A 24,880-nucleotide genomic window follows, 5' to 3' on the forward strand; every position below is an offset into this window, starting at 1 on the left:
TTGCGTTTTAAGATTCTTGTCCAAAACAGATAAAAGCTCAGAGAGCTAAAGAGGATTCCCCTTATATAACAGTCTGCAGTGAACAATCTGAAGCTGGCTGCCTGGGGGTAAAGCTTAAACCCTGCCCCCTCATTTATTAGGGTCATTCAGGACCAAAAGAGGTGCAGGGACTACATAAGTGAGTTCCTATGTGGCATAATGGCAATTTGTATTGCTTTTCTCCTATGAGGAAATAATGTATAATTATTTTAAAATTACAGAGGATTCCCTGTCCGAAGACTGGGAATATTGAAGCATGTGATTCTATGAAAAATCCAATGCTGTAGAAATGGTAGGTAATCAATGCTTGAGAAAAAAAAGAAACAAGAAAGATAGGAAAGAGGTTTTTCGTTGTAGTTCTCGAAATTCTTAAAAAGGCCTTCAGTCCAAGGTTAAAATACCAAAGTACTAATGCAAAAGTGCTAATGCAAAAGTGCTAATGCCTGAGATAAAACAGACTAAGAAGGTGCCCCCTTTATATTGTTTCACACTGGGAAACTAATATATCCTGTACAAATTTCACCAAGGCCAGGGATAGGGACGATTGTTTAGTATACATACATACCATACATACATACATACATACATACATACATACATACATCTAGCCCACAGTTGCTCTCTACGTAAGTAGTCTTCAGTGTGGACAAAGCGTAAGAAGTATTTACGCCTTAATACCTCACTGCATCACACTCTATTACCCAATGTTTTAAGTTTTTCTGTGTGTCCGTATTACAGAGTCTACAATTTTTCTCTGAATAACTCAGCCTCTTGGTCGGCCCAGTGTACTCGACAGTCACATGTACATGGCATGGAAACCTTTTTAGGTACGCCATTGGCTGTAGCCAAATTAGGGGCTATTGTCTATATTTTAGTAGCCCAGAGTATTTACTTACTCAAACGGTTCTCCAGATGTTCGATTCCAAGTTCTGAAACCGTGTCCATGATTTCATTTCTAGTATTTTAAGACCATAGACTATTACCAGTATAACCTTGACTTGATAACATTCTATTAATGGTTGCATACTAAATCTGAAGTACTTCCCTAATATGACCTCGTTTGGGCGATGAAGACATTCCTTTTTAAAATGACTCCGCTTTTGAATTGTTTGGGCTTTTCAATTACAAAGCCAGTGTACGTTAGTTCCTCTAGAGTATCCCCATTGATGTTCCAGCTATAACCCTGAAATGTCATATGGCGTTTAAAATGGTTCACCTTTGACTGTGTAGTTTATTTTCAGGCTGTTCAAAGTGGTAAAGGATTTTTAAAGGGACATTTACTTACTTCCTCCTTTCAGTCAATGGTGCAAGATGTGGGAAGATGTGAATCCTATATTGTAACTCATCCTAAGCCATTGTTACGATTCTCTCCTTATCACGCACAGATAGCTTGGTCAAAGCGCTGAATCCGAAAGGCTCAGTATTTGCACATTTTAATTCCGACGCACTTTCCAATATTTAGAGGGTCTTCTACCTGCAAGTCAAGCGAGTCCAGGACCCAGATTGAGACCAAGGTTATTGGGTTGTCTCCCCTCCACACCAGATGGGGGATTGAGGACCTTAGCCTGCCTGGCACGCACCACCTTTTCCAGGTATTAAAGTCTGGCCTCCAATATGTTGTTGTCCTGCATGACTGTTTCCACCTCTTTTCCCATTTGCTTCACCACTTAGACCGTTTGAGAACATTGCCCGTCTCATTCAGAAGTTCTCTGTTCAAGGATGGAAGTTTATTCTCCAGCCACAACACTATTTCTCAATGCGCCCAGGGCCGCCAATATTTGGTCTTGGGAAGGAGAAGCCGGCTAGGACTCTTCTTGGGTGGATTGCCTGTTACATGGTATAAATAAGTTTGCACTTTTATCCTTTTTTTTCCTTTCACATATGCCATTTGCTCTTCATTCTCTCTTGTGTTATATGACTACTGTGGCTGGAAACATCCGACTTCTCACAGAAGTCCAGATACCTTATTGGAGTCTTCAAGCTGGACTTTGTTCCAGCTTCAAAAGTTACAAAATGAATGTCATAGAAGGTTTCATATAACATATATAGACAATCAGTTTATCATCATTGGGCACATGCACTGTTTCACAAAACTCTCCAAAGATGCTGGTCTTTATAGGGTTCAACAAATGTAGCCCTCATAAAAGATGGCTGCCTGCCGTTACGGCCTCAGTGTGTGGGCTTACATCACAAAGTTCAGCCTGAATCAAACATGTCCCCCTCTGCTCTGTTCTAATTCAGCATACATGCTGGCCTCCGTTGTCTCCTTCAGACCTTTATGCAACCACACATCTGGGCCCACCGAGAAAATGTCGGTGAGGGAGGCTGCCATGCGCCATATGGTTTGTAGACCTACCCAGTCTCCTCAATGGCCGACCCCTTAACTAATCACCTCACTGAAAAGGGCAGTGGTGTATAGTTTTCCATCGGGGCCCTCACTGCCCTCCATTAAAACGTGGTTCATCTGCATTCAATGGCAGTTGCCCTTATTTTTCTCTTCAGCCATTTAATCGCTGGTCAACCACGAAAGCTGGGTTCAAATGAGTGCCCTTGGAGCTCAGAGATCGCTTCTGCACCGCCGCCACCTTGGCCATCTTCCCCTTGTGAAGATATTTGTGGTTGTGTTGCCATATTGCTGTACCTAAAGATTTAGCTGGTGCCTTACAGTTTTTCAAGGCTGTCATCAACCTTAGGACCAAACAAATTTGAGCCACCAAATGGCATATCCAGCAATCTGCCTTGAATATCAGGCGCAAAGCTACATTTTTGTAAGCCATGAAAATCTTCTAGACAGAGCTAGTGTCCATGGACCTTCTACACAGTCTGCAGCGTCCAAACCTCACTGAAGAGACAACCATTCCACTTCCTTACCATCTGTAATTGGGTCAAAACTCCCTTATTTCCCCCTTTTGGATAAGTTCTGCTGCCTGAGCTATTATTGACCACAAAGTATGTGTATTTATACCAAGGACATGACTTATGGCTTTAAGCCCCATGCTACCAAATGAAGACTTCTGTTGCTACGACATCATATCTGATCATCCCTGTCTGGTGGTAGGGATGGGTAGGCTGCGGATATTGTAGCAGATGTGGCAGCTTGAATGACAAGACTATGAGGTTAGGATGCTGTAACAGAAAATCAGGGACTGAAGGCGGCTTGTATTTTTGTGACCATGTCCTTGTGAACAGCAGGTGCAGTACATGTTTTTTTTCCATACCTCAAGGAGGGGATCTTTTAATGGCGCATGAAAAGATACTTTTTTTAAAGGGGGACCTATGTCAAGAAGATCTAAGGTCATAGAGCTTGTACACAAGTTTGTTTGAATTAGACATTGGGTGAGGTGTTGAGCCCACTGATGTCTTTAATATTCTACAATAGCTCCTCCATCCTCGCCCACTCCAAGGCCAATTCCTCACTGGATGTTACAGGGTCAGAAAGGTTTGAAGCCATATGGGATTTGGTCGCCATCATAGTAAATGGATTGAAATTACCTAATTTAATCCATATTCGATCGAGAGGTAGACATCAAGATCAAAATAGAAGGCTTCTTCAATGCAGTTGGGTCCTCAGAGGAAGGTGCAAACAGGGCTTCGACAGCAGAAGGGGCACCAGCGGTCGAAGACGTCAAAATCTGCGTGGGCAACAGTCCAACAAGCCTTTTCACTTTGGTTCTTAAGCGCACAGGATGAGCTTTTCTCAGACTCTCATGGCCTTGGAGGACACGGTGGGTTCTGTTTTTTTACTTGGCTTCGAAGATGGAGCTGAAGGTGTTGCTTTAAAGAGAAAGTCTACAATTTATTTTTCTAAACTACTCCAATTTCTTTGTCGAGGTAGATTTTGATGGGAATTGAACCAGACGTCTGTCGGGCGAGCCAACCATGGATGATCAATGATGTTTCCTATTATTCTTCCTGGACGATGAAGAGCAGCAAGAGTCGCTTCTAGAGTGTGATCTTTGCGGTATGTATTTTGAACTGTTTCCTGGCCTTCTCTGGGGATTTTTATGCCGTGGAGCTCCAACCTTACGATGATGTGCTCTTCGAAGGTGTAGTGCTAGGCGTCTTGGATGTAGACTATTCCAAAAGCAGTTTCGATCTTCTTGTTCAATGTTTTCAGTGTCTTTTGTCCATCAGGAACTGCAGTCAACTTTTTGGTTGGTGCCGAGATACCAAAGAAATTCATTGAGTCGCAATCCTCACAGTGTTTGAAACCTGTGGATTTCAGGGTCGACATTTTCAGGAAAAATGGCAGTAAATGTGACAACCGTTGAAAGAAAAACTTCAGGCGAAGTCATGTGTTCCAAGATGTGTACTGAGCATGCGGAAAAAAGAAACAGACGTAATGGGGAGCGGTCCAAGCTATTTATACGTAAGCCGACAAGTTCAGTTCAGAGTGTGAGGCGCATCGAGGGACTTGGACGCCGATGTTGCACAGCGCCTCCTGCTGTCGAAAATTTCAGAGATCTGCAAAAACATGAAGCTATCCAAGGTGAAGAATCCCTAGGGGGGCATAATCCACTACAAGAGCAAACTAGTTTATTTATTTTGCATTTTTAAAGTGCACAACTGCCCTCGGGCATCGTGGCGCTGTTACAAGAAGGTTTACTTGGCACAGGTGAATATTACAAGGACAATGGGAACATGGTTTCAGACATAGCTAAAGTTCCGAGGTTACATGGGAACAATGAGCATAGATACAGTTGTAAGTTGTAGCCAATATTCATTGCAGTGGTGTTTTAAGTAGGAATCACTTAAATAAGATAGTTTTCAGTGCTTTTCTGAAGGCCATGAGGGATGTTTCAGCTCTCAGTTTGGGGGTTAGAGGGTGCCAAGATTTTGGAGCTAGAACTTCAAAACTCGAACCGCCAGCTTTAGCTCTGTTGAATTTGGGGACTGAGAGTTGGTTTGCGTACAGGTCCCTTTTGGGTCTGAATGTCTGTACTGGTTGTATACGTTCAGTAAGGTAGCTAGGGGCAGATTGGGCTATGCATCTGTGGGTAATGGTGAGAGTCTTGAATTGGATGCGCTGTTTGACTGGGAGCCAGTGGGCATTTTGGCTTGCTAAGGAGATGTGTTCCCTCCTAGGAATATTGAGGGCAGCTCTCAAGGCGTTGTTCTGTGTGATTTGAAGTCTATTAATGTTTTTGGCCGATGTTCCTAGTAGGAGGACTTTGCAGTAATCCAATTTGGTACCTATGGTGGCCCTAGCAATGTTGAGGCAGTTTACAGTGGATAGGTGAGGCTTTATTGCACTGATTATTTTAGTTGTTAGTGCTGCTGAGGAGGAGATGTAACTAACATGTTTGTCTATGGACAGGGTTGAATCTAGGTATACTCCCAGAGTTTTTAAAGCAGGAGACTGAAATTACAGTTCTCAATTAAGAAGTTACTGTATTTGTTGTCTAGTTTACTGAGGGATTCTTTTGGTCCTACCAGTAGGATCTCTGTCATATCTCCATTGAGACAGAGGCCATTGGCTGCCATCCCAGCCTGGATGATAGCATATGTGTTTTGTAGGGTTTTTAATGGGAGAAGAATTTGTGTATCGTCGGCATAATTGGTGAATGTTATGCTGAATTCTTCTAGGTTGTTGAATAGAGGGAGTGTGAATAGGTTGTATAGTGTGGGGGAGGTGCAGGAACCTTGTAGTACTCCGCAGTTAATAGGGGAGGGACCGGCTGACGCTTGGTCTGAGTAGACCCTCATAGCTCTGCCCTCCAGGAAGGATGAGATCCAAGTTGTGGCCTCAGTAGAGAAGTGAGCTGTATTGGTGATGTGTGTCTTTAGGATTTTATGTTCGACTAGGTTGAACGCAGCCGACAGGTCGAGGAGTAGGAGGATGGCACATTTGCCTTTATTCATATTTCTTAGGAGTTGGTTTTTTAGGTCGAGTAGCGCTGACTCTGTGCCATGGGGTGGACGAAAACCGGACTTTGTCTTGCCTAGGATGTTGTGCAGGTCAAGGTAGGCTTGTATCTGTAGATAAGCAGCCTTGTCCAGGATTTTCAGCAAGAATGGCACTGTTGTGATTGGCCTGTAGTCGTTAGGCGAGTCGGGTGTGTTTTTTTTTTTTTAGCAGTGGGCGAACCCAGGCTTCCTTGAGAAAGGAGGGTACTGAGCCGGTGGCAAATGATGCGTTGATAAAGGTTGCAATGAATGGCGCTAGGGACTCAGCGGAGTCTTTGATTATGTTTGCTGGACAGATGTCCCCTTTGCAGAGTGAGGGTTTTGTTTGTTTCATAATGAGTAAGACCTCAGGAATGGTTACCTTTCTAAAGTTAAATGGCGGTGGTGGGTTGCTATCATGTCGGATATTGTGCTTAGGGTTAGGGGATGTTCTCGTTTTTTGTGGGGGGAACTTTGGTAGATTGTCTAAGTTGGCTTTGATTTTCTGTTGGAGTAGGTCTATTTTGTCAAGGATAGGCTTCTGAATGTCATTACACCATTTCTCGTCTTTGACCGTTTGATGTTTGGACGTGGGAGGTATGACTAGCTCATTGAAGATAGCAAATAGTTCTTTTGAGTGCGATTAGGCATTGTCCATTCTAGGATTGTATGTAGCAGCTTTGGCTTTGGTGTTTTTGTATTGTTTAACAATAGTTGGGTATGAGTCACGCAGAGGGGCAGGATTGCCATGTTTTTAGAGCGTGTCTTTTGAGTGTTTTTAGGTCTCGTAGTCTTGGTTGAACCATGAGTTGGCTTGGAAGAGTTTTGTTTAGCTCTTTTGGCCTCTAATGGGGCAATTGTGTCGATAACCTCTTTAATAGTGGTATTGTAAAGTTCGACTAGTTCTTTAGGGTTATTAGAGATGGGTTATGATAATGCTGAGACTTCTAGGAGTGGGCAAATTCTCTCTTTGGTGAGTAGTTTTTTGGATCTGGCTAGGGCAGCTGGCATGGGGGGTGGTTTTGAGTGATTGCTACATTCGTTGGGATGTAGAAGTGGATAAGGTGGTGATCGGTCCAAGGTTGTGGGGTATTTGAGCTGATATCTACCCTACAGTTGTGGTCGACTAACCAGTCTAATATGCGGCCTTTAGTGTGAGTGGCAGAGTTCTCTGGATGAATTGTAAGTCCAGAAGGGCTTTAGCAAAGGTTTTGCTGTGTTTGTCCTTTGTGTCATTGAATCCGAGATTCAGGTCTCCTAGGAGTATGGCTTTAGTATTTGGTTTGAGGTTATCTATGAGGTGTAGGATGTCGGCTTGGAAGTTCAGGAGTGAGGCTGGAGGCCGGTAGATAAGGTGCATTGTCATGGTGTAGTTAGGTGTGAAGGAGATTTTTACTGATAGGGCATCGGAGTTCTCAGATGTGATAGATTTAATTTGTCTGGCATTTAGTGTTTCTTTGACTATTAGGGCCACACTTCCGCCTTTGTGTGTTGGGCTATCTTGACGGAGGATGATGTACCCGGGGGGAAGGGACTGGCATATGGCTGGTCCAGAAGCTTCATGAAGCCAAGTTTCTGTAATGGCTAGAGCGTCTAGCTTGAGGTCGGAGATTAAGTCATGCATTTCTGTGGCATGGGCTTGTAGTGATCTGAAATTAAAGAGCGCAATTTGGATTTGGGAAGGTTCATGTGTGCTAGGTTTAGCGGTGTTGGTGTGGTGTTTGGTGGTGGGATGCTGGGGTTTCGAGGTAGGAGTGATTGTGGTAGGTGGGAGGAGTGTCTGCAGTGTGGGTTTGTGAGTTTTGGTGAGTGCTGTGGTTGTGCGGGCTCCTAATCTAGTGTTTATGTGCACTGGTGGTGTGTGAGATGTGATTCTGTCAGTGGATTTAGGCTTAGGGGCAGCATTGGTGGGAGGGGTGGCTGTGGGGAGGTGGTTATGGCACTCATATGTGATTAAGGCTGGTAGGAACGGGGTAGGAGGAATGGAGTCAGAGCATGGAAGCCTGTTGGAGTGGTGGGAGGCCATGTTTAGTATAGTGGATGTGGCCTGATACACAATGGGCAAATTGGACTTGGGATAGAACCATACACAATGGGCAGATTCGACTTAGGCTAGGAGCATACACAGTAGGCAAATTTGATTTAGGCTAGGAGCATACACAGTGGGAAAATTTGACTTAGGCTAGGAGCATACACAATAGGCAAATTCGATTTAGGCTGGGAGCATACACAATCGGCAAATTCGATTTAGGCTAGGAGCATACACAATGGGCAGATTGAGCTTGAGCTAGGTGAGTGCAGGTTAGGCATTAGCTAGGTATAGGCAGATACGCAGATATAGCAGTTGCTGGAGATTATGCAGATGGCTAGGTATGGCTGGTAAATATGCTAGAGTGGATCGGTATGGCAAAGTAAAGGGCAGCACAGGCTGCATATGCTATACAAGGACAGCACAGTGGCTGTGTTTGTTAATATACACAAATACATAGATATACCCAAGATAAGGGGGGGCAGAGTGGGTAAAGGTTGAGTGCAGTTCACCCATACTGAGTTAAATCCTTGTGAGGCACAATAGTCAAGTGAAGGGGAGGCTAAGTTTTGCCTTCCTTTTCAGATTTTATGTTTTTGTTTTTATTGCTTTAATGTTTTGCTGTACAACTACGTAATACCTTGCATATTATTACGACTGTTTATTGCGATTAATTGTTGATGTGTGGTTTTTATGTGCCTTTATGACAGTCTAAATAAAGCACAACAACATGAAACAATGTTTTTCTTTCATTTAATATGTAGGATTTGTAGCTTGAGCTCATTACATTTCTTTAACATGCAGTTGCCTGCTCTCAGGCACCCTTCAAATCCTTTCCTTCATGAGATTTCTGTACCGCAGTCCGAGCCTTAGTAGTGCCAAATCTAAATGGAGGAAACCTCCTTACTACATTGAGTGGAAGGTAACTTTATTCAAGAACGGAATAACAGGGCCCCACTGTAACGCTCACCTGATTCCCGCAGAGACGCCGGTCTTGACTGGGTGAATGCCGTGTCTTCAAAGGTGATGTGTAACACACGGTTGGCTCTTTGGGCTGGACCTCTGTGCACTGTATGTCTGACTCGAAGAGTAAGATGTCTTAGGTAAGTGAACGCCGAGCTCTCCATCTGCCTCGGGGCAGGGTGCCGTAACCAGTTTCTTCACTGGATAAGGGTGCAGGCCTCTTGACCTCAGAGGACTGCTGTCCGTCGTTAACTGCACGAACGGTAAGTTCTGGGCACTTCAAATGTCTTAAAAGTCTTTTGTAATGATATCTCTTGTTTTGCAGGGTTCCGGCGATGGCGGATGGCGGGCTGATGAGAGTTGAGGATCGAACCCGCGTGAGGAATAGAAGCGCCTGGAAGCACGTAAGTAAGCGCTTGTAGCCTGCTTCACGATGCGCACTAACTGTCCCTTTTATCTTGCAGGTACAAGTTCGGAGCTTTAGAGAAGCTGAAGGGTGCTGGAATACCCACTGGATTCGGCGTGGGAAGGAGTAATGGCACGTGAGTAATAAAGTTGCCCAATGTCTTTAAACGCACCTTCTTTTGCCTTTCAGATGCGGGATGCAGCGCCGAAGGCCTCCGGAGCGTGCGAAGAGCTGGTAAGCTTTTGTCTTTCAGATGCCGGAATGCAGTGCGAAGACCTCCGGAGCATGCGAAGAGTAGGTAAGCCTTTGTCTTTCAGATGCCGGAATGCAGCGCGAGGCGTTGGTGACAGCCGATGGACCAGGTAAGAGATGCGCTGCCACTGAAGACCGTAGTGCTAACCTGTTCTTTCTTTGTCTTTACAGGTGCTGCTGAAGGCTGGATTCCAGGATGGTAAGCCTTTGTTCCCTTAGGCCCAGGATCAGAAGCAGAAGACACGATGAGCGTTCTGCTGCAGAGAATGCAGAATAACGCAAAGCAAGATTCATCCATCGGGTGTGGTTTAAATAGCCTCCTGTAGTGCTTGGGTGTCTCCTTCCACAGCCACGCCTAGGTAAGAAAAGAGTTCCTGCTTTCCAGAAGAGTTCCAGTGTTCTGAACCTAGGGAGTGGCTCCTGCCCCACCCAACAGGAAAAGTAGTCCCAAACAGAAGAGGATCAGGGGTTCAACTGGCATGTAAGTAAGCAGCATGGTCTGCTGCAGGTAAGTCCACCCAAGCATTATGAGCCCGGCGCTTCCAGCGCTGGGACTTGGCATCTTTATGAGCCTGGTGCCACTGGCGCCAGGACAGGGTCCAAAAGGTCCCAATTGGGACTGGCTGGCACTCGGAACCGGGGTTATGGGTCTGCTTCCAAGGGAGTCGGGCAAGTCCTGATCTTTTGGAAGCAGAGATCATGACAGCACCCCCCCCTCAAGGCCCCTCCCAAACCGGGCTTCTCCGGGGGTTTGGGCTTGTTAGGAAATGTTCGATGAAATCTTTTGATTAGACGAGGCGCGTGGACATATTCTGCAGGTTCCCAGGATCTTTCTTGGGGACCGTAGCCTTTCCAGTCAATCAGGTAAAATAATTTAGATTTGGAGATCTTGGAATCCAGGATGCTTTTGACTTCAAACTCGAGTTCTCCATCAACTAGAATAGGTTTTGGAGATGTAGTTAGTGGGGTTTGAGGTTGCACGGGTTTTAATAGAGAGACGTGGAAGACCGGATGTATCTTCATGTGAGGGGGCAAGTCCAACTTGACCGCTACTGGATTTACTATGGTAGTGATGGAATAGGAACCAAGGTATCTTGGGTTGAATGTGCGTGGTCCTTTTAGAGGTAGATATTTGGTGGATAACCAGACTTGATCTCCTACTTGATATTGGGGGGCTTCCTTCCGATGTTGGTCTGCTCCTTTCTTGTATTGTTCTTTAGCCCTTTGAAGGTGAGAAACGGCTTCCTTAAAGGCTTGGGTGATTGTAGAATGCAGGTGGTCTACTGCTGGTGTTCCAAGATCTTGGAGTGGATCCAACTCCGAGGTTCGAGGGTGACCACCGTATAAAAGAAAAAACGGGGTCTTCCCAGTTCCCGAGTGGACAGAGTTATTGTAGGCATATTCGGCTATCCAAAGGATATCTTTCCAAGTTTGTTCAGTTTGTTGTAGCATGCAGCGCAAATACTGTTCCAGAGTTTGATTGGTCCTCTCGGTTTGTCCGTCGGTTTGAGGGTGGTGGCTGGTCGAAAGTCTCACATCAATTTGAGCCGACCGACAGCAACTTCGCCAAAAATGAGAAATAAATTGACTACCTCGATCCGAAATTAGAACTGAAGGAAAACCGTGCAGTCGGACGATGTTTTCGAGAAATTCTCGGGCCAGAGTTGCTGCTGTTGGTAAGCCTTTGAGTGGAATGAAATGCGCCATCTTGGAGAATAGGTCCACGATTACTAGGATCGTATTGTATCCGGAGCATGGAGGTAGATCGGTGATGAAGTCCATAGAAAGCGTATGCCAAGGGCGAGGCGGGATGTCAATAGGGCGTAAGAGGCCGGCTGGTTTTTCCTTTTGACTCTTGTTTTGGGCGCATACTCCACAGGACATTATAAAGTCTGATATCTTTTTTCCAAGACGGCCATCAGAAGTAGCGCTTGATCTTTTCCGAGGTCTTGGTCATACCGGGATGTCCTTCCATTAAAGAATCGTGATAACAAGAGATTACCTTTTTCTGTAAATCTGTGCTGGGCAGGTATAACCGTTCTTGGAAACATAATAGGTTGTCCTTCACCGTAAAGTCCTTTCCCTGCAGATGCCAATTCTGTATGTCTGTTGGAGTTACCAGTAGCCTGGCTTTATCCTTAACTTCCTCTATGGATTGTGTGGCGATTACACCTAGAATTCTTTGTTCTGGAATGATAGGTACAGGTTTAGGATTGATCAAATGTTCTTCCACTCCCATCCGAGAAAGGGCATCAGCTTTACCGTTTTTTGTACCAGGTCGATAGGTAATTATGAAGTCAAACTCGGCAAAGAATAGTGCCCAACGGAGTTGCCTAGAGGATTGAGCTTTTGCGGTTTTCAAATATTGCAGGTTTCGGTGATCTGTAATCACAGTAACGGTGTGTCGGGCCCCCAGAAGATAATGCCGCCAAGCCTTAAAGGCGGACTTGATAGCTAGAAGTTCCTTATCAGTAATAGTGTAATTGATTTCAGGAGGCGAGAATTTACGGGACCAAAATGCCACGGGATGCAACTGATTGGTTACTGGGTCCTTTTGTGATAGAACTGCCCCCATGGCAAGGCTCGAAGCATCAGTTTCAACGATGTAGGGGAGTTCTGGGCGAGGATGTTTTAAGATCGGTGCAGAGATAAATCTAGTCTTCAAAATCTGGAAAGCTTGTTCCGCCTCCGTAGACCATTCAAAACGTTTGTTTTTCTTTAACAAGGCGGTGATGGGCTGGACTATTCGAGAGAATTCGGGGATAAACCTGCGGTAAAAGTTAGCGAAGCCTAACATGCTTTGAACACCTTTTACGGAGGATGGCGATGGCCATTTGAGAATTGCATCGACCTTCTTTGAATCCATACGCACTCCGCTAGGTGATAATATGAATCCCAAGAATTCAACTTCAGTCACATTGAAAACGCATTTTTCCAACTTAGCGAAAAGTTTGTGTTGACGCAATCTCTCGAGGACCATTTTCACGTGTTTCCGATGTTCAGTTTCCGATGAAGAATAAACGAGGATGTCGTCAATGTACACAACAACACACACATCTATGAGCTCTCTGAGGACATCGTTCATAAAATATTGAAAGGCGGCCGGGGCATTGAAAAGTCCGAAGGGCATGACCTGATATTCAAATATCCCATACTTGGTGCGGAAGGCCATCTTCCATTCATCGCCCTCTTTTACTCGTACCAAGTGGTAGGCTCCTCTAAGATCCAGCTTTGTATATATGCATGCTTTTCTGACTTGGTCCAGGAGTTCAGGGATCAAAGGTAACGGATATCTATTCTTAACGGTGATCTGGTTCAGGGCGCGATAATCTATACAAGTTCTAAGGTCCCCTTCTTTTTTTTGAACGAAGAACAAAGCTGAGGAAGCAGGGGACTTGGAAGGACGGATAAACCCATTCGCTAGGTATTGATGCAGGTATTGTCGGAGGTGAAGATTCTCAGGCTCGGTGAGGGCATAAATTCTACTACAAGGAGGAGTAGATCCAGGTATGAGGTCTATCTGGCAGTCATAAGACCTATGAGGAGGAAGAGAGTTAGCCTGATCCTTCCGGAAAACATCTTGGAATTCTAGGTATTCAGGAGGTAACTGGGGAGCCTCCGAGGAAATTGCTGCCAGTGCAACACCAGGTCGAGGGTGACGAGTAGAGACACATTCTGGAAACTGAACCGTTCTTGCTCGCCAATCGATCTGAGGATTGTGCTTCTCTAACCAAGGAATTCCTAGAATAATCTGGAACTGAGGGGCCTTGATCACATCGAACACGATCTTCTCATGGTGTCCATCTTGACTTACTAGCGTCACTTCTTGGGTGGTATGCGTTACTGGTCCGGAGGCTATCTCCATACCATCCATCGTAGTAATGACGTCCTTTACAGCCTTTGGACAAAGAGTCAGATTCATCCTCAAAACCATTTCATGATCCACATAATTGCCAATGGCACCGCTGTCGACGTAAGCTTCAATCGCATGTAATCGATCCGGATGTTCAGGGCTAATGAGGACCATAGGTATCACGAAATGCGAGGTCACGGAACTGGTTTTAACGCTCGGCAAGAGGACCTCTATTCTTGTCGGGCGAGGTCGTTTCCCTGCTCAGAGTTTGTGACCCTGGTAACTGCAGCTCCTACTGCCTTCTTGGCTGGTTTCACCGGACAGTCTCGAAGAAAGTGCCCCGAGTTTCCGCAATAGAGGCATAATTGCAGCTGTTTTCTCCTTTCCCGCTCCTTTTGTGTTAGTGGTCCTTTCAGGCCCCCTATTTGCATGGGTTCCCTGGAGTCTACTCCTTTGGTAGGAGTTGGTGGTTTGGAAAATACTCGAGCATCAAACTTGGAACGATCGGCCTTCCTGTTCTGCAGTCTGTGGTCAATTTGAACGACTAAGTCAATATAGTCCGAACAGTCTTGCGGGGGATTCACTACTTGGGCTAACACATCTTTGAGCTCTCCACGTAGACCTCTATAAAACAGCGTAATCCTTTTGTCCTCAGGCCATCGCGTTTCCACTATCAGTCTGTTGAAAGACACAATATAAGCCAAAAGGTCTTGATTACCCTGTCGCAATGAAAGGAGCTCATTGTCCAAGGCCTGCCCCTGTGAATGTCTTGCAAACAGTTTTTCCATACTGAGCTGAAAAGCTTGAAAATCATGGAGAACCGGATCATCTTGATTAACTAGAGGGATCGACCAGTCTGCCGCATTGCCACTAAGGTACGAAAGCACGAAAGCTACCTTAGCTTGATCAGTTGGAAAGGCTGCTGGCCGGCATAAGAAGTGCAACCGGCACTGATTAATAAATACTGCAAACCTCTTTGGGTCACCAGAAAATCGTTCGGGCGGAGCCAGAGGTACATTCCCAGGTAGGTTGATCTGCACTGGGTTCATAGAGGATGTTGAAGGAAGATTTGCCCCTGATGCGGGTAACGGAGTTTGTCCGGCTTGTGACTGTAGCAATTGTCTAGCGAGATCGTCTGTTCGCTCCTTGGAAATAATCAGTTCCCTTCTTAGAGCATTCGTTTCCTGACGGGCTGCATGCACTTCTGCTCTTAGTTCCCCAAGTAACTGGGCGAGCTGGTCGGTATCCGAGGTTTCCATAGCGCCTGGGTGGGAGTTTTGCAGTAGGCTTTGCGTTCTGTAACGCTCACCTGATTCCCGCAGAGACGCCGGTCTTGACTGGGTGAATGCCGTGTCTTCAAAGGTGATGTGTAACACACGGTTGGCTCTTTGGGCTGGACCTCTGTGCACTGTATGTCTGACTCGAAGAGTAAGATGTCTTAGGTAAGTGAACGCCGAGCTCTCCATCTGCCTCGGGGCAGGGTGCCGTAACCAGTTTCTTCACTGGATAAGGGTGCAGGCCTCTTGACCTCAGAGGACTGCTGTCCTTCGTTAACTGCACGAACGCCAAGTTCTGGGCACTTCAAATGTCTTAAAAGTCTTTTGTAATGATATCTCTTGTTTTGCAGGGTTCCGGTGATGGCGGATGGCGGGCTGATGAGAGTTGAGGATCGAACCCGCGTGAGGAATAGAAGCGCCTGGAAGCACGTAAGTAAGCGCTTGTAGCCTGCTTCACGATGCGCACTAACTGTCCCTTTTATCTTGCAGGTACAAGTTCGGAGCTTTAGAGAAGCTGAAGGGTGCTGGAATACCCACTGGATTCGGCGTGGGAAGGAGTAATGGCACGTGAGTAATAAAGTTGCCCAATGTCTTTAAACGCACCTTCTTTTGTCTTTCAGATGCGGGATGCAGTGCGAAGACCTCCGGAGCATGCGAAGAGTAGGTAAGCCTTTGTCTTTCAGATGCCGGAATGCAGCGCGAGGCGTTGGTGACAGCCGATGGACCAGGTAAGAGATGCGCTGCCACTGAAGACCGTAGTGCTAACCTGTTCTTTCTTTGTCTTTACAGGTGCTGCTGAAGACTGGATTCCAGGATGGTAAGCCTTTGTTCCCTTAGGCCCAGGATCAGAAGCAGAAGACACGATGAGCGTTCTGCTGCAGAGAATGCAGAATAACGCAAAGCAAGATTCATCCATCGGGTGTGGTTTAAATAGCCTCCTGTAGTGCTTAGGTGTCTCCTTCCACAGCCACGCCTAGTAAGAAAAGAGTTCCTGCTTTCCAGAAGAGTTCCAGTGTTCTGAACCTAGGGAGTGGCTCCTGCCCCACCCAACAGGAAAAGTAGTCCCAAACAGAAGAGGATCAGGGGTTCAACTGGCAGGTAAGTAAGCAGCATGGTCTGCTGCAGGTAAGTCCACCCAAGCATTATGAGCCCGGCGCTTCCAGCGCTGGGACTGGGCATCTTTATGAGCCTGGTGACACTGGCGCCAGGACAGGGTCCAAAAGGTCCCAATTGGGACTGGCTGGCACTCGGAACCGGGGTTATGGGTCTGCTTCCAAGGGAGTCGGGCAAGTCCTGATCTTTTGGAAGCAGAGATCATGACACCCACAAGCAGCATGTGTTCACAGCTGCTAGCTACAACATCTAATGTATCTGGAAGGAAGGCCAGTTCTAGATCCCTTCAACATTACAATGCTTTAATCATCCATAAGCCACACTACACTAGAACGTGACTCCTGAAATCCACAGACACCACAGAATGTCGTACAACATGCAGCTGCTCGTCTCAAATGAGACAGAAAAATAATTTTTATTAAGGCACCCCCTTAGGAAGGTGGTTGTAAATTAGCAATTAGTGGTGAAGATGTGCGATCCTTGAATAGATAAGAAAAAGCAGGAAATGTCAGTTAATACTAAGAGCAAATGGTATATTTTGTAAGAATCACATTTGATTTATGCATAGTAAAACAAGGTTTACAGTCACAATTTTACATCAAATTATCAAATGTTATTTATAACTTACCAGAAAAAGCACATTTCAGCTCATGAACTAGCATCAACAGATATATAGAATAGCATTTAAACTTACTTTTGTTTCTCTGCTTTAAACTGTTGGGTACAATCATCAAATAATTTCTGGTTCATCTCCATGAAGAGTTTCAAAGCATTGTATATTAACCCGTGTATCGTTCTGCAAGTGCAATATGAGAACCATAATTTATTAAAGATAACAAAACCTTGTTCCAAATGTTTGCTAGCACCAATAGAATCGGATTACAATCCAAACTTTTCTAACTTGTGAGAAACTTTATTTTATTTATTTGTATGTGGTTCCAAAGAAACCTTTACAAAATTATTACAAAACAGGTTAAAACAAACAATTAGCAAAGATAGCGATTCTTTGTATTTCATTACATTGAATTAAAAGAATAAGGTTGAGAGAATAAAAAGAGCAAACATTCTTAAATTCCTTTTGCATTCAATCACAGTAGCTACCTTAATACAAGTTTTCTTACTGAGTTGCATTTGGCCGAGAAAGCAATTCATTACAGTAAAAGTTCGTACTAGCCTTATATGTTAAATCCCAGTGGTTACCGTGATACGAGCTTTCTTATTAGGTTACATTTACCATACATTTTAAAAGTAATTCTGCATTTCTCTCCACATTAAATCAGTTTACATTCAAGTTTTAAAAAACGAACAACCGCCAATTGCAGAGGGATTTTGTTATCAAAGAGCATACGTTTCCATAATAAATCCAAGTCTACATTTGAGGCGTCTAACACAACGGTTAAAATATTGATTCCTTCTCTGGATTAACCCTGGGCATTCTCTGTGGTCGATGGTTCTACAAAATCTGCACAGAAGCGCTGACTCAGATAACTTGGTCCTGGCCGTGAGAAACTATGATGAAAACTGAACATTTAATTTTGACCAATTTTACTTGTACAATACTTTGACCACTGAATTGACAGACGTTGCACTGTTCACAGATCTGTAACTTTTGGCTCGACAAATGTTTTGGACTACAATTGCCATCAGCCCTAGCCAGCACAGTTAATGGTGAGGACTCTTGGGCGTTCAAGTTCAGAAAATCCAGAGAGCCACAGGTGGCAGGCCCGTGAACTATCTGATAACTGAGGTTGCACGACTTGCATGAACCATAGCACAACTCAGATGACAAAAGTTAATTAGCACTGAAAGTCGTTTTGAAACTTCAGTTATGAGTCACATGCAATGCATAGTATGCCATTTTGTGGTTGGTCCAGTGTATGACAACTTGTGCTAAACTAGATGGTTGACATGGACAGGGTAATTCCTCAACATACCACATGCACCAAATAACCACATTACTCTTTCCAGTCGATGCCCTCAGGCTGCTTATTCTTTGCCTCTGTTGGTTCCGAGGTTAGGTTGGTAGGTGTGTGCGCACGTGCACATAAAAATAAAACATTACAATACAAGTTAATATATATGGCTTACATTACTGCTAGGCAAGCTTGAATGTAGTAACCCGGTGGGAGACTAAACCAGCCTTGTCCGCTTAGTAATAGATAACCCACCTATTGGTATCGGTGTGTACTACACAAGTTGGTAGAGTGACTGAGCAGCCAGACTTATCTCAAGAGGGGTAAATGTGAGCTGTATTCAAGTAACACTTATACTCCAGGTTTTCTAGTAAAATAATTATCTATTTAACGGTTGGTGTTAAATAAGCCTTCTTTAGAAAGGGCAATATGTAACATTAAAAATACACTTCACAACACTTCCTTAGAATTAAGTTAAGCAAGTAGATACCCTTTTGGGATGTCACAAACACTTCCTACACCCTGGGGTGACTTCAATTACTAGGACACTGTGGACATTGATATATCACTTTTTACACTTAATGCAATACGGAGGTTGTGGAAAAGGAAAAGGTTAGGGAAGGAAAAAGGTTAACAGGTTCTCAGGGCATGTGAATATTTTCCAATCGTCCCAATGAAGTCTAGGTTAGGCCTCTCCCAGCAATACAAGTTAAGTAGCACCTCTGAGGGACAGTTAAAACTAAAGTCAATGGGTCAGAAGAGTCTGCAGGGAGCCAGGACAGCCAAAGTCACTAGGCACAATGTCTAGGGAGCTGAGACACTTCTTAAGATAGCACAAAAGTATTGCACAATGTTTTAAGAGTTTGTAGGAAAACAATCACTGTTGGGCCACAAGCGGTTAGGCTTGTCGAGGGCAAAGCTGCAAGCAACTCTGCAGAAAAAGTAGCTACTGTACGTCTCCAGGGAGAACAAACAAACTACGGACCAAAAAGGTAAGTACCCCTATAGTCAAGACAGTACCTTAAGTTGGAAGAAGAGGATCCAACGGGCCTCTGTTCTGGTCGCAGTCTTGCAGATCCTGGGTTCCTGGGCCTCCATCGGGGGGTCAAGAGGGAGGACGTATCGAGGACTCCTGCACTGCAGTTCAAAGGTCGTCGGCAGCTACGGGCTCTTTCCAACTCAGCGGCACTTTGGGGTTTCAGTTACTGGTCAAAAGCACCACTGCGGTTCTTGGACACTTGATGGGCTCCCCTTATTTCTGGGATCCAGCACTCTGTTGAGGTGACTCAGGCATGGATCGTCCTACTTCGGCAGGGTTCTCCGGATCTACCTGGAGCTCGGGTCCTGCTTAAAGACTATGCACTCAGTTCTGGGTATCCTGACCCCTGGCTTGGTTCCGGCAGCAGCAAGGAAGTACAGCCAGCAGGGAGAGGGGTTTCAGCAAAGTTTGTCTTGGGGGTCAGTTGGTCCCACCAACCCAAAAGGAAGAAGTCTGTTCTTGGCTTCTCTAGCCGATACGAAATTGGAGCTTCAGCAATGCAGCAGGGCTTTACCGGGTAGTTCAACGGTCCAGGAGGGTACAGCAAGCTTCTCTTCCAGTTTCTTTCGTCGGATGTTTCTTCCACTGGTCGACTCTGCCTTCTGTTCAAGAGACCTCACCTTTTATGCAGGTTTCTCCTATTCATACACAGCCTAGCTGTCACTCACACAGTAGGGTGGCTGTCCTTCAAGGACAGCCAGACAGCCAGCCAGCCAGCCAGCCGATCAGCACTGGGTTCATTCAGGTAACCAAGGAGACTAAAGACAGAGTTTCGGGGGACCTCCCTCTCTTCCTGCCCTGCCAGACACACTGGAGCGAGAGGCGGGTTTCAGCACTGAAGCCTGCCACAGACAAAATGAACAAAAGGGTTCAACCTGGTTTCGCGCCCCGAGTAAAACCCAAGAAAGACCTTGCAATAAGAAATGCAAAAAAGAAGACAAGGACATTGACAAAAGGGCAACCATGGGTGCAATACTGCAGCTGAGGATTCGGCCTGCGGTAAAAACGCACAATGGTAGGAAAATTAAACCAAACACTGCCACCAGCTATTAAATATAGTGAGGGAAACAAAAAATGTGACATGAGTAATTAGGAAAAGGGGCTAAGTAACCCCCCAGTACTTTCGCATAAAATGGGGTGTACTGGACCTACATAGGAAAACAGGCAAGTAAAGTCAATTTCACTTAAACTACTGTTGGGAACAGTAGTTTACCCAAGAAAAGGTATTTAAATCTTACGAGCAATACAAATGACTTCTCTATGACACTGCACTGAAGCTGCTGTGTGTCACAATACAAAAGGTAGATGCTTATGGAGTTTGCCAGACTCCGAAACCAAAAGAAACAGAGTCCAAATCAGATAAAAAATGCATGAGTGAGAGAAAAAGGTCTCACTCCAGGATGAAAAATTTAAAGTCCTAAAGTCCAGCAAAAGAGCTGGGGGTATCTAAGGTTGAAGGGAATTAGCACAGAAATGAGAATTCTCCCCTACAATTACTTACCGTAATCTTATTTCTGATGCTTGCATCTGCTCATATTCACATGCTTTGCAAAGGCAAACATCTAGTGGTAGTTGCAGAGTATTGCACGTTTGTTAAGGTCGAAAAGGGATGTCGACTGGATAAGTTTGTAATTTTATCCCTAGGGTGATGTCTACTGTACCCATTATCCCTCACGTGTCGAGGTCTCTCAGATGGTTTTGTTTCTGACACGAGGGAGTATGCAGTGTATGCGTGAAGTATAGGTACATTCCTATAAAGTGTGAAATATATATGATTGGCCCCAGAGCCTTCATCTCCAACAGGGGAGGAAGGGTGGGCGCATGTGAATCTAAGCAGACAACTATCAGAAATACGTTTACGTTAAGTAATGTATGCCTTCTGAGGCTTGTGGATCTGCTTAGAATCAAATGCTTTGCATAGACTAGTAAGCAATACCCGGAAGAAGGTGGTGGGTTATTTGAAGGAAGAGCTGCAAAAAGATGTGAGAACACCGCTTGACTCATTTGTGTGTCACCTTTTGAATGTGTAGCTAAACAGTAGTGTTGTCTGAAGGTACAGAACTCCAAGTGGCAGCTTTGCAAATGGCATCCAAGGGCACTTTTGCAAAGAAAGCTAGAGTAGCCACAGTTCCCCGAATTCAGTGTGCTGGGCTTGAAAGACATGCATTACTTACCATAAAAGCATTTCTGATGATTGTATCTGCTTAGATTCACATGCTGTGCATATAATCCGACATCCAGTGGTAACCGCGGAGTATTGCATCTTGTCTTTCGAGAATCGACATGTAGTGTACCCAAAATCCCTCACGCGTCGAGGTCCCTCCGATTGTATTTTTTCTGACATGAGGGAGCCTTATGACTATCGTGAGTACAGAAAAGAGAGAAGAGAAAAAAGCAATAGACGTCTATGTTCCTTCCATGCGAGCAGGGAGGAAGGGTGGGTGCATGTGAATCCAAGCAGATACAATCATCAGAAATTCTTTTACAGTAAGTAATGCATGTCTTCTGATGCTTGTTAATCTGCTTAGAATCACAAGCTGTGCATAGACTAGCGAGCAGTACCTGGAGTTGGAGGTGGGTTGTGAGAAGGAACAGTAGCGAAAAGATGTCTTAGTACTGCTTGTTCCACCTGAGAATCAGACCTAGAATTAGTGTCTAGGCAATAATGTTTTGTAAAGGTGTGTACAGAACTCCAAGTTGCCGCTTTGCAAATGGACTCTAGGGGAACATTTGCTATGGAAGCCCCTGTGCCTCGAGTAGAGTGTGCTCTAGGCTTGAAGGGCAGTTCTCTCTTAGCAAGAGTGTAACAGAGTGTGATGCATTTGACAATTCACCTTGAGATAGTAGATTTGGAGACAGGGTCTCCTCTACCGGCTGCCACTGAAATGAAAAATGGATTTGTTTTTCTTAGTGGTCGAGTTCTTTCCACGTAGAAGATAACTGCCCTGCATACATCCAGTGTGTGCAGGCTTCTTTCTCCCATGCTTCAGGGGTTCTGAAAGAACAGATAGTTCTATGGACTGGTTCACATGGAACCTTGAAATTAATTTAGGCGCAAATCTAGGGTGAGTGCGCACAACCATCTCATCTCTGAACTGTAACAAAGGGGTCTAGAACTGAGAGGGCCTGTAGTTCACCGACTCTCCTTATGGAAGTAATAGCTATTGAAAAGGCAGTTTTGTAGGGGAGATCCTTGAGACTTGTTTCATGCATGGGCTCGAATGTCGACCCCATAAGTCAAGTCAACACCACATTTAGGTCCCATCCAGGAGCCGGGTTAGAAATGGGAGGGCAAATTCTCTTTACTCCCTCCATGAAAGCCTTAATAACTGGTATCTTCCACCACAACACCTTCTGTTGTGACGTAGTGTAGGCTGAACGAGCAAGCAGCCAAGTGAACCTTTAGAGAGTTTAGAGAGTTAAAAACCAGGCCTGAGTCTAGTAAATGAGTACGGTACAAAACAATATATGTAGGAGAGCAGTCAATGGGGTTGATGCTCTTAGAACTGCACCAGATGACAAAATGCTTCCACGTACTTGAATGGAAATATTGTGTATTAGGTTTCCTTGCCTCTTTGAGAATGTCTATACATCTCTGAGGGAGTTGCGGGTGCCTGAACTCTATCACCTCAGGAGCCAGGCCGCTAAATTCAGTGTTTGCGGGCATGGGTGAAGTGTCTCCCCTTTGTCTTGAAACAACATGTTGTACGGGCAATGCAGTTTCATTGGAGGAGAAAGGGACATCTCTATCAGATGAGCGAACCAGGGTTGGTGGGCACCAATATCATCGTAACTAGTTTCTGGTGCATTTTGTGCACTATCTTGTTGAGTAGGGCAGTCGGGGCGGGGGGGGGGGGGGGTGAATGGGGTGTAAACACATTTCCCTGACCCTGTGATCCAGAGTCCTTTCTCCCTTCGAACGGTTCTGGGGGGGTAGCGTTCTCCAGAGTTGCGAACAGGTCGATCTCTGGGAAGCCCCATTCTGCAAAATCAGAGACAATGTCTTCTTCTAATCGCCATTTGTACTCCATGGGTAGTGGGGAAATCTCTGCCGAGACAGCCCTGGAGACTAAGTGCCCCCTTGTTTGTTCAGATAGCAAATGGCTGTGGTGCTGTCTGTAAGGATCAGGACCGTATTTCCTTGCAGTTGTGTCTGAAAGGCTTTCAGAGCTTTGAATATCGCTAATAGCTCCAACAGACATATGTGGCTGGATGCTTCTTCTGAGGACCGGACTATGTGCGCCGATTTGCTAAAGCAGGTGAGGGCCCCACTCCATGAGAGATGCGTCTGTAGTGAGAGTGGCTTCTACTGCGGGTATGGTGAAGGACTTTTCCCTTCAAGAGATTTTCCCTCGACCACCACTGCAGAGAGAATGAGAGCTGGCGAGACAACCACTAAATCGTCCCATTGTCCGCTGGCCTGACACCACTGGCTGTTCAGCCACTCTTGCATTGGACGCATGCGCAGCCGTGCATGAGGAACCAAATAAATGCATGACGTCATCATTCGTAACAGTCGCATTGCCTTGCGTACCGTCACCTCCTGACTGGCTACATATTGAGGAATTTTAAACATGTTTTGGACCCTCTTGTTGGAGGGGAAGACGAGGCCGTCCCTCACTCGAATTAGAGCCCCTATGAACTGTATGACTTGATTGAGGTCCAAGCTGGATTTCTTCTCGTTGATTGAGCATCCCAGGCTGAATAAGAGGTCTATCGTCTTGAGTATTTGACAGGAATGTTCCGTAGGAATCCCGTTATGAGCCAGTCATCGAGGTAAGGATAAAATGGATAATAATTTAGCATTTATATAGCGCTACAAACACTCGCGGATCTGAGCGCTGCTTATTATTACCCACAGTGTGCAGTGCTCATTTATCGACCTTGGAAGGATGAAAGGCTGAGTTTGGGCCCAGCCAGGATTTGAACCTGCACGGATGTCAAAGCGAGCGCTCCACTCGCTGTGCTATCTGACCGGCATATAGCCTGCGCAGGTGAGCTGCTACCACTGCCAGTACCTTTGTAAATAACCTTGGTGATGAGACAATGCCGAAGGGTAGTACTTTGAAGTGATAGTGTTTGTCTTCTATCATGAATCTGAGGTTTTTTCTGTGCGCTGGTAACACAAATATGAAAGTATGCATCTTTTATGTACAATGTTACTATGTAGTCCCCCTGTGTAAGCAGGGGAATTACTTCCTGCAGAGTGACCATACAAAACTTGAGGTTTGACAAACTTGCTCGCTGGGAGCACATCTAATACAGGGCGCATGGTGAGGTCCTTTTTGGGTACAAGGAAGTACACTGAATAAATACCCTTGTTTACCTGTAGAAGAGGTACAACTTCTATGGCACCCTATTCCTGCAGGATCTCGACCTTTTGTAGCAGGATGCGCAGGTGTTCCTGCTTCAGGCGTCTTGATCGTGGAGGTCTGAATTGGGGGGCCTGGCTGAATTCTATGCAGTACCCATGGGCGACGGTGTTGAGTACCCACTGGTCTGTTATCCCCTCCCGTGCTTGAAGAAATTATGTTAGCCGGCCCCCTACTGGGGAGGCATCGGAGGGGACCCAGAACTGCTTGTCATTTCTAACCTGAGGATGGGGAGCCTCTAGGGGTGGAATTCCAGCCCCTTCCCTTTCCACGTCGTTGACCTCTAGGGAGATACGGGGTGGCGTAGCTGGTTCCCTGGGGCGATGACCAGTTATTTCCTGAGCCATATTGGTTGGGAGAGAAGCGAGATTGGCCACCAAAGGAACGTCTAGAACCGCTCTTTCTCCTTGGGAAAGGCCTCTGGGTGATTTGGTCGAGGGTGTTGTGCTCCTTTTAAGCAGTTTCAAGCGCTTTGTCAACTGCTTTCCCAAATAGGTTAGTCTCCTCCACCAGTTTATTTGTTAATGAAGCTTGGGTTTCTGGTTTGAAACCAGAGTTTCATAACCATGCATGCCTCTTTAGGAGGGTACCTTGTGCCAAGATCCTGCCAGCTGTTAATGCCACATCCAAAGTATTTTTGAGAATACTCCGATTAACCTCTTTGCCCTCAGCTACAATGGAAAGCAGCGAGCCTGCAGTGGTTCAGGGACTTCAAGAAGGCCCTCTTGTATAATGTTC

The 24,880-nt window shown here is 45.4% G+C and overlaps 1 protein-coding gene across 4 annotated transcripts in view; it reads right to left on the minus strand.

The window, feature by feature from the left end:
• Window positions 1-24,880, minus strand: part of PPP2R5C (protein phosphatase 2 regulatory subunit B'gamma) — a 1,570,607-nt gene that overhangs the window by 180,834 nt on the left and 1,364,893 nt on the right. For all 4 annotated transcript variants that reach the window (XM_069637762.1, XM_069637761.1, XM_069637763.1 and 1 more), the window contains one exon: window positions 16,513-16,614. In XM_069637762.1, coding sequence (XP_069493863.1) covers window positions 16,513-16,614 — 102 coding nt within the window. The remainder of the gene's footprint in view (window positions 1-16,512; window positions 16,615-24,880) is intronic.

Source organism: Ambystoma mexicanum, chromosome 14, assembly GCF_040938575.1.
Source record: "Ambystoma mexicanum isolate Mex_15411 chromosome 14, UKY_AmexF1_1, whole genome shotgun sequence".
NCBI classification, from domain to species: domain Eukaryota; kingdom Metazoa; phylum Chordata; class Amphibia; order Caudata; family Ambystomatidae; genus Ambystoma; species Ambystoma mexicanum.